The sequence below is a fragment of the Phoenix dactylifera genome, unplaced genomic scaffold, assembly GCF_009389715.1.
Source record: "Phoenix dactylifera cultivar Barhee BC4 unplaced genomic scaffold, palm_55x_up_171113_PBpolish2nd_filt_p 001585F, whole genome shotgun sequence".
NCBI lineage: Eukaryota > Viridiplantae > Streptophyta > Magnoliopsida > Arecales > Arecaceae > Phoenix > Phoenix dactylifera.
The window spans coordinates 51,591-68,506 of record NW_024068890.1 but is presented as its reverse complement, the minus strand read 5'-3'; the positions used below and the strand labels follow the sequence as shown (position 1 = coordinate 68,506).

At 38.2% G+C, this 16,916-nt stretch overlaps 1 protein-coding gene across 4 annotated transcripts; it reads left to right on the top strand.

Moving 5' to 3' along the window:
* The first annotated feature begins 1,620 nt into the window (after positions 1 to 1,620).
* LOC103723251 (heterogeneous nuclear ribonucleoprotein Q-like) lies at positions 1,621 to 16,487 on the top strand. Of its 4 annotated transcripts, XR_003382880.2 has the most exons (14): positions 1,621 to 1,813; positions 1,938 to 2,230; positions 2,309 to 3,039; positions 3,357 to 3,446; positions 3,544 to 3,786; positions 3,903 to 4,124; positions 6,084 to 6,198; positions 6,280 to 6,450; positions 6,559 to 6,794; positions 6,890 to 6,980; positions 7,086 to 7,135; positions 7,216 to 7,284; positions 7,378 to 14,099; positions 14,228 to 14,654. XR_003382880.2 is itself a non-coding variant. In XM_026800023.2 (13 exons), exons 2-12 carry the CDS (start codon positions 1,957 to 1,959, stop codon positions 7,279 to 7,281), a joined length of 2,289 nt encoding a protein of 762 aa, XP_026655824.2. In that variant the 5' UTR covers positions 1,621 to 1,813; positions 1,938 to 1,956; the 3' UTR covers positions 7,282 to 7,284; positions 14,228 to 16,487. The 4 variants fall into 4 exon arrangements, 3 of the variants coding, with proteins under 3 accessions (XP_026655824.2, XP_008812339.2, XP_026655823.2); XM_026800023.2 differs by lacking the exon at positions 7,378 to 14,099 and having other exon boundaries at positions 14,228 to 16,487; XM_008814117.4 differs by lacking the exon at positions 14,228 to 14,654 and having other exon boundaries at positions 6,601 to 6,794; positions 7,378 to 14,137.
* The last annotated feature ends 429 nt before the right edge of the window (positions 16,488 to 16,916 follow it).

Below are 16,916 nucleotides of genomic sequence, written 5' to 3'. Positions count from 1 at the left end.
ATGATTGATGCTGAACCTCCTTCATTCCCTATTTTTAGACTAATTCCCTTATTGTTCTTTTCCTTTTCTCTTCCGCTGGCCGACCGTTGTCGCCAGCTATTGATGCCGCCAAGCACTGTCGTGGGCTACTACTCTATGACCATTGCAACCGCTCAGCCAACCCTCTCTTTTCTTTTCTCTATTTTGAGAGAGAGTGAGAGAGAGAGAGAGAGAGAGAGAGAGAGAGAGAGAGAGTTTCCATGGTTCTCTCTCATTTTTGCTTTCTCTTCTCACGCTCTTTCACTCTCCTCCTCTTCCTTTCTCCTTTCCCTCTCTCTTTAAATGATCCATGGGATTTTGTGGAAAGGACTCGGGGGATATTAGTGGTGTACCTCTAATGGACCACAGTAGAGAGTTCTGGGCTGTCGACTTTCACTTTATAATTTTTTTTTTGATACTTAGATTTGATTTTGTAGGAGAGCAATTGTCTGAGCAAGGACATGCTGAGTAGGGTACTATAAACCCAAGTTTTTATATCAAGGTGTGGGTTAGTTATATGTGTTTCAGTCTATCACTTGTAGAGGTAAGAATCTCTGCACACAATCACTTGGAAATCCAAACCGACCTGGAACATAGAATGAGTCCAATTTTAGAACCCGTTCTGGCCCCATGGGTCTTTTAAATCAAGTCGGATCGGATCTAAGCTGGTTAGGCCGAGTCGGATCGTGACCCAACCCATGTGTAGCCTTAAGTACGATATGGTACTACATAATGGTACTATATATCGGTTCGATACAGGTACATTATAATACACCCAGTATAGTATGGTACCGATCGGTATGGTAAACTTTGGATACAGGAATTGGGCCCAAGTTATGTCAAGTAATATTGGACATGGTCACTTTTTGGATCCAATTGAGGGCAACCAGACAAGGGAGGTTTCCAATAGCCCTGCTAGTTGTGGTGCTTCTAGGTTGCACTTCCTTATGGTTGACTCCTTGCCTATGGTGCTTGGCATGTGCCTTATCGAAACGGACGGTCCCTATTTGTGAGTGCCTTTTAATGCTCTCAAGTTTGAGTCTAATTAGGACTCCTAATATATAGCTAGGATAAGCATGCCACCTTCTTATTCTTATCTCTCACTTAACAACGTAGATTTTGGATTTCTACATAAGAAAATTTGACACTTTCCCTCCAATGTAGATAGAGGAGGTGCCCTTGTTTTTTTTATTTTTAATTTGCATATCATAAAAAGAGACAATTATATCCATCACCACATGCATCTCATAGCGGTACATCATATCAATCATCTCGTCTCATTCTCACGTGCTTTATTCATCATGCACTTGTCTTAATAAATGAAAGATAAAAATAAGTGTGCGGTGCTCCGCCCTACAGTGCATGTTGTGCGGGGTATAATTTCTCCATAAAGGAGAGGCATATGATCAGTGTGTAAGAGAGAACAATCAGATTGTCGGATCGGTATATGATCTATTGCACCAGACAGGTTCGGAACCCAATCAGCAATGCCCCCAAGCACTGCATTTTTTTCCGCCCTGTGATTAGGGCACGTCGCGTCGATTTCCGATGGCCTCCAAGGCGGCGGTCACCCAATTAAGCCCGTTTCCATGTGTTAAACCGTTTCCTCGAACCGGTTCTCATATTCGACCATATTCGATCCACACTATTAAGATCTCGTCGGGTCGGGGAGAGCCGAAAAAACCCTACACGCCCAGCTTCCTCGAAGGCTCCATCCAGCTCCTGCCTCTCTCTGCTCTATCCGCTCCCCGTTCTGTATCAGCGCTCCCACTTCTTTCTCCTCTGCTCTCCCGAGGTGCGTTTGCGAATTATTCAGAAAAATACGGAATTCTCTTTTCTTCTCTTTTTCGCCTCTTTCAATTTTTTTTTTCAAATTTCTCGGGTCCCTTACCGAGTTTCTCTCTAATTTTCTCCGTTAGGTTTTTGTTATTTGGAATCATGAGGACGCGAAATACCGACAGTACCAGATCTGGGGCGGCCAAGAAGACGCCTCCGGCCAAGAAGGATGCTTCCGCCGATAAAACACCGGAGACCGCTCCCAAATCCACGCCCAAATCGGGAGCCAAGTCCGCCAAAGGCGCCGGCAAGCAGTCCGCAGCCAAGGCTGCAGCTGCGGCGGCCACCGCCGCCGCCGCCGCTGCCGCTGCCGCTGCCGCCGCCGCTTCCTCTGCCCCTGCAGCAGCCACGTCCGATGCTAAGCCGGGACCCAAAGGTAGAAAACTTAGTTTATGGAACCTTCGATTTTTGTTGTTGTAGCGCAAGTGTTTGGTAATATGTGTGACTGATCCAGTTGAGGAAGTGGCGACGCCGGCCGATGTGAAGAAGCCGGCTTCGGCCGTGAAATCTCCTCCGGAGAAGAAGGCCGGTGGGAAGGCCAAGCTGCCGCTGGGTGGGAAGGCTGCTGCAGCTGCTGCTAAGGTGGAGGAAGCACCATCAAAAGTTGAGGATGCCGTGGAAGAGCCAGAACCACCAAAGGGGGAGGAAGCGATGGAAGAGCCACAACCGAAAGCTGGAGACGAAGATGCGCGTAAGGAGGAGGAGCCGAAAGTTGATACCGTTCTGGATATTAACAATGAGCTGGAGAGTGATTCTGCAAAGAATGAAGAAGAAGAAGAAGAGGATGCGGAGGACCAGCAGATGGAGGAGGGGGAGCCTGAGTCTTTCCAAGAGCCTGGTGATGAGGAGCTTGTGGGTGGGGAGGAGGACGCAGCAGGGGGAGGAGAGGAGGCAGTGATGGGGGGAGAAGATGAAGGTGCCCCGGTGGAGGAAGAGGAGGAGTTTGAGATTTCAGACATGGCTAAGAAGAGGAAGATGAAGAAAGAGCAGGAGATCTTCGTTGGGGGTCTGGATCGTGATGCTGTGGACGATGATCTGAAGAAGGCATTTGAGAAGGTTGGGGAGGTTGTTGAGGTCCGGCTCCACAAAGATTTTGCTACCAACAAGAACAAAGGCTTTGCATTTGTGAAGTTTGCCAACAAGGAGCAGGCTGCCAAGGCGCTCTCGGAATTGAAAAATCCTGTTGTAAGATTTTATTTTTATTTTTCTATTGACTCTATCTAGTATTGGTTTTCTTGCTTTCTCTTTGGAAAAGGTAACATAATAATGTGACTGAGTAAGTGGAATAGGCAATGCTTTTAATTTTTGGGTCTGTAGATGACTGTCAGGCCATATCTGTTGAACTACTGCTATATATGAAGCAGTACCTGAACCACGTAACCTGAGTGATTTTTTTGGGTCACGTAACCAGGTTGATCGTTTTAGGAGATTTTGACAAAATTTTCTTAGCATTGCTTTTACACAATTTGTTTCTTTAGTGATTTAATTGTGTTTGATCTCAGATACGTGGCAAGCGCTGCGGCATTGCACCAAGTGAGGACAATGACACATTATTTTTAGGCAACATCTGTAACACATGGACAAAGGAAGCTGTATGGTTCACTTATTTCTATGCAAATTTATGTTTAGTAACCACATATTGTTGGAGAAATGGTGATGTTTTGTTATTTTATTATTGTGGACTTTTAGATTAGGAGAAAACTTAAGGATTATGGAGTTGATGGAGTTGAGAGTATCACTCTTGTTGCGGACACCCAAAATGAAGGTCTGAGCCGGGGATTTGCTTTCCTTGAGTTTTCTTGCCATGCAGAGGCAATGCTTGCCTACAAGAGGCTCCAAAAGCCAGATGTTATTTTTGGCCACCCTGAGAGGACTGCCAAAGTGGCTTTTGCTGAGCCATTACGTGAACCAGATCCAGAAGTTATGGCCCAGGTGTTTGTTTTATAAATCCATTTTTTTGCTCCATTCTTGCCCTTTCACTGTGCAGAGCTCTCCATTTTCCTGGTTTTGGTCTATCATGATTTAGCTGTGTTTTATTATTGATGCAGGTTAAATCGGTTTTTGTTGATGGGCTGCCACCATATTGGGACGAGGATCGTGTGAAAGAGCAATTTAAAGGGTTTGGAGAGATTGAGCGTGTTGTGCTAGCCCGGAATATGTCAACTGCCAAGAGGAAAGATTTTGGATTTGTAAACTTTACAACTCATGAAGCTGCTGTTGCTTGTGTTGAAGGTGTGAATAACAGTGAATTGGGTGATGGCAAGTCCAAGGTACTTTTAATACAGGCATACAGCTATATTAGCACTTAAGCTATTTTTTTTTTTTTTGTAATTGACAACAACACAAGAAACTTATGGCCCATGTTTATCTTTTTCTTATCATTCTAGTTGACTCGCATGTTATGCTATAAAATCATCAGATGCTGGCTGTTAAGAAATTGAACTTCTACTAACGACAAAGTTCTGCTTTTGGTACTTTGGAAAAATAAACTGTTTGGATGCACCAGTGCATTGATAAATTTTTTAAGAATCAGAAGTCATCATCAAAATTATTTTAGAAATCTTAAGACATTGAGAGGGTGGTCAAGTCAAACTGCTAAAGAACCATCTTCATGGATAGTCTCCAAAGATCATTATGAAATAATTGTGAAGGTCAAAAACTCCATTTCTTGTGGATCCTATCCTAATGTATTCAATGCGAGATGTGAACATTTAAGGTTATGATCCAAGTTCTTATTGGCTCATATAGGGAATAAGTCAAAGAACATGATCTGGGTGCTTCCTTTACCAGCCATATCAACCTTACAAGAAATTGCTTGCTTGGCTTTAGTCATCAAGCTTTAGCGATCCTATGCTGCATGGTGGTGCTTGATAATTTGCAAAATTGAATGGATCTTGAGGAAAGATAGATTCTATCCATAAGCATCTTTCAATTTGGTTACATGTTGTTTGGTATGTTACTACTTGCCTTAGAGTTGATTTCATGCTCACATTATTTTGTTTGTAGCCTTTATCTTATCATTCTATATGGTGGCATAAATATTATGATGTCATCACTATCTATCTTTTCTCTTCTAATTTGAGTCTATATTTAGAAGTGATTTAAAGAAATCCTCCTTTATTAGGTTTTGGGTTGATATCTTGATTGTGATGATTATCACTCTTTTTAGAGCTCAATGTTTTACTTGTCTATTTGGTGGCCTGGGTATAATGGAGTTGGAGATAGGGAGTGTCTCTTCTGCCGAAAATCTGTTCTTAGAAAGTCCAACCACCCAACCCCAAAGGTATTCGGTTCTTTATGGCTTTAGATCTGCCAAGTTCTATATATCTATCATTATTGATAGATTGCCTACAGAGAATCTGGTAATCTGAGTTTTGTTTTGCTGGTTTGGTAGGGGATCTAGAGGATTGTGACAGGAGGCCTTACACTTAAGAGAGGGAATATCCTGGACCCTGCTTTGTTGGCTTCTCCATTTTATCTGTGTCATTTTCTGCATTATGTTGCCATTGAATTCCTTAAAAGATACCACTCTTTGACCCTTGTTAGTGGTAGAGCTTTAGATCTTCTAAAAAGTGGTTCAATTCCTGAATTGACCAGTTATTGTATGCATACACAAATATGTAACATGTGTTACTCTCTTAGATGCAAACAAGCAAATCTCTGAGAATGTAATCCAATCTAATACCTGATAGGGTAAATCTGAATGCAGGTAGCAGGTTGCATTTTCGTTAAAATTAAAAAAAATAGACAACACTAAGAGACATGATTATATACAACTTCATTTTTCTCTTCCTCCATTTGCTTCCCCACGAATCTCAAGGAAAAAGTTATGAAATATATTCCTACTATTTTTTTCTTATAAAATGCAACTCTATTATTAGTGATCTAAACAGACACCCTTTTGCAATTCCTTGAGCAATTTTGGTTTCATACTAGCCTATTGATATTTGTTTCTCTTTCCTTTATTTTTAGTTGCTTCTGAAAGGCATATGAATTAGACATGATTAAAACCAGCATCTAGGAGTGCTGTGGGTAAGGTATTGTGGTTTCAAACTTATATGCCTAGCGTATCAAAAGTTGGAAATGTGGCTTTTCCCTCCATATGGATATCAAACTTGATATTATTAGAATATATATCAGAAAACTCCAAATTATGATGTGTAATTTTATTACTTAAATTTTGTTTTACATGTAGCCTAGGAACTTAACCATTTTTTATGGTTTTCCAGATGAAAGCAAGAGCTAGACTTGCCAATCCATTACCCAAAACTCAGGCTGTAAAGGATGGAATGAGTGGTGGGTTTCGCATTGGACACACTGGCATGGGCGTTTATTCTAGGTTTGGTAAGTGCTAGTTGCCAACTGTTTGAACTTTTGTATCTTCTGCTACCTTTTACCTCACTGAAGTTTTTCTTGTGTCACCAGGTAGGGGATTTGGTAGGGGAAGATATTTTTCTCATAGGGCAGGCTTTCAGGGTGGGAGGGGTTTTAATTTTCGTGGATATGGAAGAGGTGGAAGATTTTCTTTTCCAGCTGAGGACAATCTAGAAATCCCACCTTCTGAATTCCATGGTAGGAGGCCATTTGGATTCCGAGGTAAGTCGAATTTTGTCTCTCTGACAATTATACAAAGAAGAGAAAATAAATGCCATTCCAAAGAAAAAGAGGTGGTTACAGAGCATTTGTTTGCTTTGTTTCTCTCAGAGTTACAAGAGTTAAGGGATTATCATGATTTGCTACTAACAGGTGGTGGAAGAGTTTCGACATCAGCAAGGCATGGTGCTTTTGATAGAGGTCGTGGAAGAGCCTTCCCATCCAGGAGGCCGCCATATCTACCAGAGGAGGAGTTTGGTGGACCTTTTGGTTCTCGACACCTTGGTGAAGATCCTTACTTTTATGGAGATGTTGGGCATGGTATCAAGCGTCCATTTTCAATGATGGTTGGTATTATATATATAGATATATTTGATGTCCACATTTGTTTGTTGTCTTATTAATGATTGATTAATATATCTTACATATTTCTTTGCTTTAGGAGCACGATCCTGGTTACTTGGAACCTGGGCCTAGAATACGTCCTCGTTTTGATCATCCTGATCCATTGGCTGGTGGGAGTCGCTATCGAGGTTTGAATTCTCTGTTCTTTTGAGCAAAGTTAATTGTGCATTTTTGATGCTACTAGAGGATTTTGTTAATGTTTGCCTGAGCGTCTTATTGTCTATGTTCTCTAGATTCATTGGGATTGAGTGGTCTGTATTCACATGATTATTATGGTTCAGATGTAAGTATATAATTATACTCTTTTTGTGCACTTCACTCAGATCTTTCCTGCATCTTACCTTACTTTTATCTATTATGCAGTATGGGGGTAGCACATATTCATCTCTTTATGGAGGTGAACGTTCAGGGGGCGGCTATTATTATTAGATGGTAATGTCAGGCACTTCCATCAGAAAATTCCAGTTGCATATATCATCTTTTCTTCTTAGTATCTCATTATAAATTATTTTTGTTTATTGCCAGTAATTTGCAAATGCGGGTATGATGCTGCAGGCGGAAGCACTTTCTTGATAAGATGATGATCTCAGTTGTCCCTTTTATTGTACATTGAATTGGTCGATCTCTTAGAACTTTCTTGGCAACTAGGATTCCAAGTATAGTTTGGTCTAGTTTATTTTCCTTGGAGAAACTATTTAGGCTTATGCCATTTGTGTGTGAGATAGTGCTGGATAGCCTATTTTATGATGAAACCAATCGGAAGTAGAGTATCTATGTTTTAATTAACTTCACTCATCAAGTGTGAACTCTTGAAGTCAACTTGGAGATAACATCTATGTTTGGATAAAAGTAATTTGCTCTTTGTTGGTGATGAATGTATTTGATCTGTTGGAATGCTGAACAAAACAAATGGGAAAACCATTAATTTTGGATCTGCTGGTTGACTAATCTGTTAAAGTTGGCAAAGTATTTAGAGCCCATGGAATTCACAGGATTATACAATCAGAGATCTTCCTGATTATGAAATGGCATACTAAAAGTGTGCATTTGATTTTATAGTACAAAATATTTGATGAAACAAAACATGAAGACTATGACTGCAATTCTTTTTGTGGTTTCCAAGTGGAGTGAGAGAGAGGAGTGGTTAATATTACTATATCAATGATTCCTATTTGATACAAGCATTCTAGTAGATGTTTAAGAGATCACATTTGGTATTCTTTCCATTGAATACTTGTTTATGTTGCTTTTGTATGCAAGGGATAGAATTCAAGTTGTTAAAGTTGCTCTTGTGGTTCTAGAACTATTTAATCTCTTGTTATCAGGGATTTACTTTTTTTTTTCTTAGAAAAAGTGTAATCGATCTTGATTAAATTGGAGGGTCTCTGAAGTAGTGTCCGATGCTTTTTCAAGAAAGCTGCTTATGTTGTTGTTGTGAGGAATCTTTTCTTTGCCAAACTATATTATCAAGTTTCCCTTCTGATGAAAAAGGCTCTAAATAAGGTTCTTATGAAGATTTCTGAATATGTTTGTCACTGGTTGCAATTGTAAGTTTTTTAGTGGATTTGATGATAATCCTCCTTTGCAGTTCCATTGACATTTCCTTTTGGTCTTCAGTTCTGTGCTCCAAAGAATTGTAGCATGAAGTACAAAAATAATATGGATATTGCAGCATGTAATATGGCCCATCGTGTTTACGAGTTGTATCATCATTGTTGATTTGTATATGCTTCGGAAGCTTTGCTGTTGCTGTTGATCCTTCTTATGGGACCATGAATGTGGTAGTTTTCAGGGTGGAATCTAAATTCATCCTTTTGTTTTCTTACGACTATTTTAATTTTTAACTGGACGCTGAATGTGACTGGACGAATTTATTCTTCGTGCTCCAACTTGTCTGTTATTGCCTTACATTGTAGTGTTGTGGAGTGTCATATTATGCTACTTCTTGTCCGAGTTTCCTCTTTGACGTGGAACATATGATATCACATGAAGTTGGAAGGTTTCGTTACTGTAATTTTGGGCTTTGTAAGTCAGGATGGTACTAATCTGATCAATTTTGAATCGTTATGCTGAAAGAGAGATGACGAGGATCATCACTATTTCAGAATTGTTAAATGATATTATACAAGAACTCCATTAGGAAATGTTGATCTGCTTCAGCATGTTGAGATATCTGAGTCAGATCGCTCTTTCCATGACATGATTGGGGATATGATGGTGTTGATAGATGTGATTTTCAAATTGCATCCTATGTTGGTCTAGTTTTGTTTCTTCTGGCGATAATTTCAAGTGTCATTTACCATGGATAACTAAAATTTTGTAATGCTTAGATGCTGGTGAAACTGTTGGAGTTGTGCATACTGAGCAATGTTTGAATGGAAGTGCAAAACATTCTCAAATATACTACTAGGATTTGCAGATAGTTGGCTTGGTATATTATGCATTTACTTTTGAAACGTCTCAGATATTTACATTTTTTTGTTCAATCTTTAGACAGAGAGCTGTATAAAATTTTCTGCTATCGATAATGATATATGGAGCTTATATGAACTTTATCATGTGTTTCTGCCATTCGTCATCTGCTGTAATAAGCAATATTAGTCCACAGCTCATGCATAAGCAGGAAACTTTAGAACAAAGCTGTTATTTGCTTGATGCTTTGTGCTCCATGAAGCATTTATGTTTCATTTAGTTTTCAACTATGGCAATTAAGGAACTGAAGATTATCAAGACCTATGCTAAGATGATGCTAAGATTTATAATTAATTGAGCTGGAGTCTTAATGGTAAACACTACATCTTGCAGATGACTTCCATGTGGATACTTTGATTTGGTCTAATGATTAGTAACTTGTTGAATAATTCATTTTGTCATGCAATTGGTTGTTTTAAATGTTGGAGAGCTTAGCATATGTGGAGGTCAGCTTAGAGATGAAGCTGAATCTGAGCAGACCCGATCAGGCTACTTAAGAATCAGTTAAGTCAGAAGTACTTACAAGTTCATTCTCTCATTGTAAAGTCAGAGATTGAAGTGGAGTTCACATTACTGGATCAGATGTGGATATCCTAAATTAAGACAGCAATTTGAAGTTATGTTACATTTTTCTATCAGGAAAGAATAACTTCTCTGTAGACTGACTTTGTTAATTCAATTCAGAAAGTGAAGTTTAGAAGTTGTTATTTATAGCACGAGAAAACAGTGGATAATGAAATCAACGAACTTAAAGGGGGACACTTTGTGGAATTGTCACATTTAGAAGGTACTGGTAGCTGCAGGTTGCAGCATGTTTTTACTGAATTGGTTGTCTGAGAGCTTCATGGATAAAATGGTTTAATGAAGATGATATGGTTTGTTAATGCACTGTTTGGTTGCTGATAAAATGAATAAAAACAAAGAGTAAATCAGCAGAAGGAAAATTAGCAGTTTTCTCATGTTTGGCTGAATTAAGAAAATAATAAAGTCCCAGAGAAAGTGGTTAAAATGGGGATAAGTTATCCTGAATCACTTGTGTTCTTGTTGTTTTCTCTCAAAATTGTTACATTTTGGAGAAGAAAAATTATGGCCCTTCACTCTTTTTTTTTCTTTTTTATTGTACTTGAAGTTTTCTTTTAATACCAACTAGTGTAAAAGTTTTCTCTTTAACAAAATTTGTTTTCTTTTACTTTCTTTTCCCCCGAATAGAGCCTAAATTTATTCTATGCAAACCGGTCATGTATACAATACTTTGTTCGCCTCTTTTGATATTGAACCCATGTTTATATGTCAACATGGTTGTGTAACTAAATTTTGTGGTTAGCATCTGAAAAAAAGGTGAAAATTTTCTTAAGGCTCTAAGGTGCCTAGTTCGTAATTAGTTGATTGTGATGGTATAGCATTCTCAAAATAGAATAATATAACATAGAGTATTTATTCTATTCATTGTGTCTGTCAGACTGTCACTAACTGCAATCATGAATTTTAGTTATATAGTATCTATGGTATATTTGTGCAAATTGATATGTATGTAGATAGTTCATAGTTATTCAAAAACATCCATTCATTCATATAACTGTTTGATATCTGATGTTGCTGTGCATCTTGAGGCTGTTATAATTAGTGTTCCTTGTTGACTTGGATCACTTTCCTCTAATTATTGCTTTTGGATCATTGTCTCTCTAAATAGTATCCTTTCGTGACTTCAAATTCATTGTGTTTAAATTCTATATGATCTAGATAGAATTCTTGCTAATACTTAGTGTTTTCGAGGACAACATGCGTGAGCAAGGTTTTAAATACTGGTGGGATAGTGGGGGTGTCCCACCGTCCTGATTGTTGGGACAACACACTCTTGAATGTCGATATGAGATAAATGGGGAAATGGATCGAGATGGGATGGGATATCCACTGTCCTAAGTGTTGGACACGATTTGCCGGGGTTTTGGATTGCTAGGTTTGATATTTTGATTTATATTTCAAAGTTGTTCTCATTGGGGAGGAGCGGAATTAAAGGCACCTAAATACTTTGTTTGCTTTCATTTAATTGAAAACATTAATTTCAAAAGGTAGATACTTTTGGGGAGGCCTTAAGCCTCTCTCTCTCTCTCTCTGACTCCTTCCTTTTCTCTCTCTCTCTCTATATATATACACACATGTTTCTCTCCCTCTATGCACACATAAACACACATACATACATCATATATATTGTACATACATGCATATTTATATATGGAACTAGGTAATGGGAGATCAGAGTTTGAAATTGTTAATCATTTTCTATTCTTTATTATTTGATCACAATATTGTTGATCATTTTCTATTCTTTAGAGTTTGAAATTGTAAACTCAGAAAAGTTTGAAAATCTTGACATTTCTTTTCTTATTATGTTGATGAAAAAGTTGCATATAGATTGGTTATATAAGGGCTGAATCTTAAATAAAACAAAATGCAAATAAAACTTGCTATATCATGTTTTATTTCACCTCATGAGGTGGATATAGCAGATTTTAGTCCATGTGCGGGACAATGAATTATTGCAATTGTCAGTGAAAAAGAATTGGAGCAGCCTTCAAAATTATGAATATTTTTGCATAGAACTAGGAAATGGAAGATACTAGAGTTTGAAATTGTTTGTTATTTAGTATTCTGTTAGTATTTGATCAAACTATAGATTCAGAAAAGTTTGAAAATCAAGATTTTTGTTTTTCTTATTATGTTGAGTAAAAAGTTGCATATAGATTTATAACATAAGGGCTGAATCGCAAGTTAAAAAATGCAAAATTAACTGGCTATCTCATGTTTTATTTCACCTCATGAGGTAGATATAGCTGATTTTAATCCTATGTAGGGGACAATTTATTGTTGTGATTGACAGTGAACAAGAACCAGAGCAGCCTTTGAGTTGAGTATTTTCAATGATTTTGGAATTTTTTAGAGGATTTTTTTAATTTGACATTTTTTGAGCTCACTGTAGGCAGTGGACTGGATCCTTGTGTATAACTGTTCTGTATGAAAGCTGATGTTAATGCAGTGGAATAATGTCATGATATTATTGGAGAAATACTGGGGTTGAATAACTTAGTTTTCTTATTCTATCATTTGAATGGGGGTGCTTTATGTGGTACGGAAAAATGTGATGGAGGGAGTTGAACAGGTGCTTTATGGTTGCCTTTTAGCATAAAATTTATAAGATTGCAGGGCTGCTTTTATTTATTGTTTAGACTGTATTATAAAGCAGTCCTAGCCCATGTAGCAAGCATGATTGAGATGATAAGAGGCAGATCTCTGGTATGACCAGATATGTTTCTGGCTGCACTGATTGAGGATGAAGTTTTGGAGAACCAAGATGGTGCTACTGTGTTAGTGAAGATTTGATGAGATCTGGCCCCCTACAAGGAGGACATGAGGGGAGCGAAGACCCAATCTAACATGGATAGGAGTTGTGAGGAAAGATAACAGTTGTAGTAGATACATCCCATTCCAATAGTAATGAATTCCTGGATAAGAGCAAGATGGATGCTTCTTGGCTTTGATTATGGTTTTAGATTTGTGATGAATTTTATGATGAGAAGTTTCTTCCTGTCTAATTACCTGTTTGGCTGTAACCCAATTTGGCTGCATCCTTATATGTGTTGGCTGAACAAACTAATTGTAGCTATTTCAAAGGAAATATTTGGGTGTGATTATGTGATCATGTTTAGGCCATGTTGCTCCATGTGCCAGTCAAACATTTTTTTTTTGGAGTGGAAAATTCATGTAGTTGTTTCTGTTTCTGCATTTTTAACCTTTTAATGTGTTAGGAATTTTTAGATTATTTGATTACTCAATATAATGTTGACAAGCATGTTTCACCCAATTTGTGTTCACTGTTAGCTGAGGGTTTAGCAATTATACATGCTACTGACTTGTTTGGATGCCTGCATATGTTGTTCGTGGAATATCCCTACACCAATGGATAGTGAGGAGGATGTGAAAGCATGGTGGGGATCACACGATCAAATTATACGAATGCTGGATTCCCTTTAATGGTGGTTTTTCTGGCTCCCAAACTTTAGGTTTGGGTGCTTCTAGCCCCTTGGGGCTGTGTTGATTGCCTCCTGCCTCTGTGCTTCTCCTTGCTTGCTTCCCATGGAAACAGGATGCTAGCATCCAAACAGAGCCTAGAGAAATCTAGGATTCGTTTTTAATAATAGAGCAGCTCCTTGTTGCATATGTTGTTCGTACAGGATCCCTACAACAATGAAGTGTTGTGGAGGAGAAGGGGGAAGTGAATAATATGGTGCTATGGGGATGGGGAAATTATTGCATGCACTGCATGCACGGCCATGCTGGTGCACATCACCAATCACTGCATGCTCACACATGGTTTGCATTCATCGCGCACTCATCTCAGGGAGCCTCACAGCAATACACCGTGGCGATCGATGGCGTGCACCAGCATGGCCGTGCATGCAGTGCATGCAATAATTTTCGATGGAGATGGGTGGTATTACCCAATCATGAAATCATAGAGATACTGGGTTCCTCTTAAAAGGTGATTTCCGGCATTACCAGAAAATGGTAATATCTGGCATTCCCTTTCCCTCCAGGTCAGACTGATTGCTTTCCCTGCCTCTATGCTTCTCACTTTTCTCGATGCAGGGCATGTCTGGATGATTGCATCCAAATGGCCCCCAAAGGATGGAGTGCATATGAAAATGCAGAGCAGATCCTTGTCAAGCACCACTGCTTTGTTGCATTTCAAAGTTTTTGTTGATTCATGGCGTGCATATGTATGTGAATATTAAGCCATTTATACTAAGGTTCATGGTTAAATTTTTTTTGGTGTAAGAAGTGGGCCATGTGTTACCATGTCTTTTTTTATTATGAAGATTATTGCATATGCAGCTGTCTGTTTCAGATCTCTTGGAAGCTTTAACCACGTCTCCTGGAACCCCAACTTGGCACATTCATAAGCTTGAGCACTGTTTAGTTCCAACTTGTACTTGGAGCGGTACTATGCAACTTCCATGAGTCCCATAGAGCCATTGAATATGGTAACGGTTAGTTGATGCTTCACATTTGAGTGGCGCATGCAACTCCTCTGTTAAAACACAAAGCTTTTGTATTTAACTACAAAGTTATAATGTATGCATAGAAGAAGGATAGTAGCCAGTGAACTTCAATGTTCTAAAGACATGTTAGTCAAGTAGACTTTGCAATTCTCATAAATCATTTTTGAAGACAAGTGTCAAACGTAGTGCTAGCCTGCTCAAGCTCCTGTTGATTGAAACCCAGTTTTCTTGCATAATGTAATATATTGGATCGTTGAAGATGTTTGTCATCTATGTCTTTTCCCACATTAAAATTTTGAGCTATGCAGACATTGCAAGGGAATTTGTATTTGTTTGTATTATTTTTTTGTGGTTTCCTTGCACAATAATTCATGTAAATTTTTCTTTTCCCTTAAATCTTGTGAAGGCCTGAAGCAATAGAAAACCCAATCTCTACTAGACAGTAAAAGAAATAGTTTTTAATCATTTTAAGACAAGAACAGGCCAATCATGGGGTTCCAGAATCTGGTATGGGGTGAGAGTGGTTGCTCACCTAAGATGTGTTGATGATGCGAAGGTGGTGAAAAATTCTTGTGTTATAGATGGATAAACAGCAGAGCAGCATATGTTTTCTTGTCTTTGGTTTATTTTCCTTAGTTCATGGAACTAAGGTAGAAAAAGAACTGACTGAAGTTATTTAGTTTCTATAAAGCAGAAATATGCTAACTTATTCATGCTGACAATTGTTTATTGTGCAGAGATAACCTGGAAGCTTTAAATTCCTTGCATATTTTTGTGTTTTGACTGATAAATAAGATGACGGTGACATGTTTCAAAAGTCCTTTAATTTCTAGTTAGATGACCAAGTCAAAAAGATGATGATTTCATGTGTTGTATAGTTGAAGGACTAACACACAACCCCCACCCCCACCCTGCCAAAAAGAAAAAGAAAAAGAACCCTCAAATCCTTCAAAGTTAATTAGATACTGAAAGATTGCATTGCCTAAAAAAGGATAGCATTACTATATTGTCTTTTTGTTACATGAGGGGCATGTTGGTCTTATTGAAGGAAAAACTGCATGTAAATGTGTAGTCGGATGTGGCTAGATCATGTGGGCTAGATGCTTTTATCGATGCTTGCAGGGAGTCATAGACAAGGCATAGGGTTTTGTTTAGAATTGAATGGGCTTTTTTATACATGAAAAAATAAGGTATTGCATATGCCCATTTTTGTTTCAACCACATAAGCAATTTACAGTTGATGCTTTTTCGGATAAAGTCATTAGGCATTGATGAAGACAGCTGGAATGATTGGAACATCAACTCTATTGCAGTTTGTTGATATCAAGTGGGGATGCAAGTGGAATTAGAGTTCAGTTATTCCAGGCTTGATATTGACAAAGGGATTCGTGTTGTACGGAGCTGTAGGACTGAGGGTCCATGCGATGTGAATGTTTCCCCAACTTGAGATTTTTATGCTGATTCTGGCATAGTCAAGCAATACAAAACCAGGATCAAGGTTGTCTAATCTCTTTCTTCTGAAATCTTGAGTTGCCGTGATTTGTTAGTAACACTAATTCTCAACTTTAGGTCTTGACATTTTATGCTTTTATTGCAATATCATGCATTTGTGTTGTGTTTTGCTGCACATCAAATTTTTCTAGAAGATTTCTCTAGTTCATGTTATGTACTGCATTCTGCAATTGGTAGGGTTCTTGTTCTCTGTCCACATTTTTTTTTGGAAAAAGGATGCCATGCTTGCATTTTTTGGTTTTAATGTTGGAGCATATAGTAGGTAAATGAACTTATGAAATTGCTTCCTTAGTTTAAATTTCATTTTTAGGAGCTGTGACTACTTATGTATCACAAGATTCAGGTTGTCTGACTTGTTTGCAACATATTTCACATCTGGAATGCTGTAGCAGGTAATAGCAGAAATTCTTGTTTCATTGTATATTGAACTTAAATGGTGGGTGATGTAAACTATACTGGTGTCTTCTGCTTTATGACCAGTCTTTAAGTTTTATGTATAACTTCTCATTGATGGCTGATGGAAGCTTAACAAATGTTGTTGTCAATGTCAACTATTGGAGTTAATCGTGTAGCAAATTTTGAAATTTGTGATCATGTATTTGGTGCAGTCATGATTATGGATGTTTGAGTTGCTTAGATTGACTTTCTTTTGCAATTAGATTTTCAGAAACTTGGGTCGTTTATGAATTATGAATGCAGTCCCAAAAATTTATTATGCCACTCTAGGCACTCTATTTAGGGCCATGGTGCAATGATATAAAGCTGGACCGACAAGTGTAATGGTAATGGTAAGGGTTCGAGCTTGGGGCAGCCATTTCATACAAAAAAGGAAAAGGCCAAACATTAGGTCTGTACTTAATCTGCCCTAGTCTGTCCTACGAGCATCTGAATTGCTGGGATTATAACTGGTTAATGGCTCTTTCCTCTAGCAATTATTTATAAATATTTTATTTTTCTTGGATAGTGTGTATTAATTACACTGTTATAGGGTACTTAATTCATTTATTGGCTATGTCTTCAAAT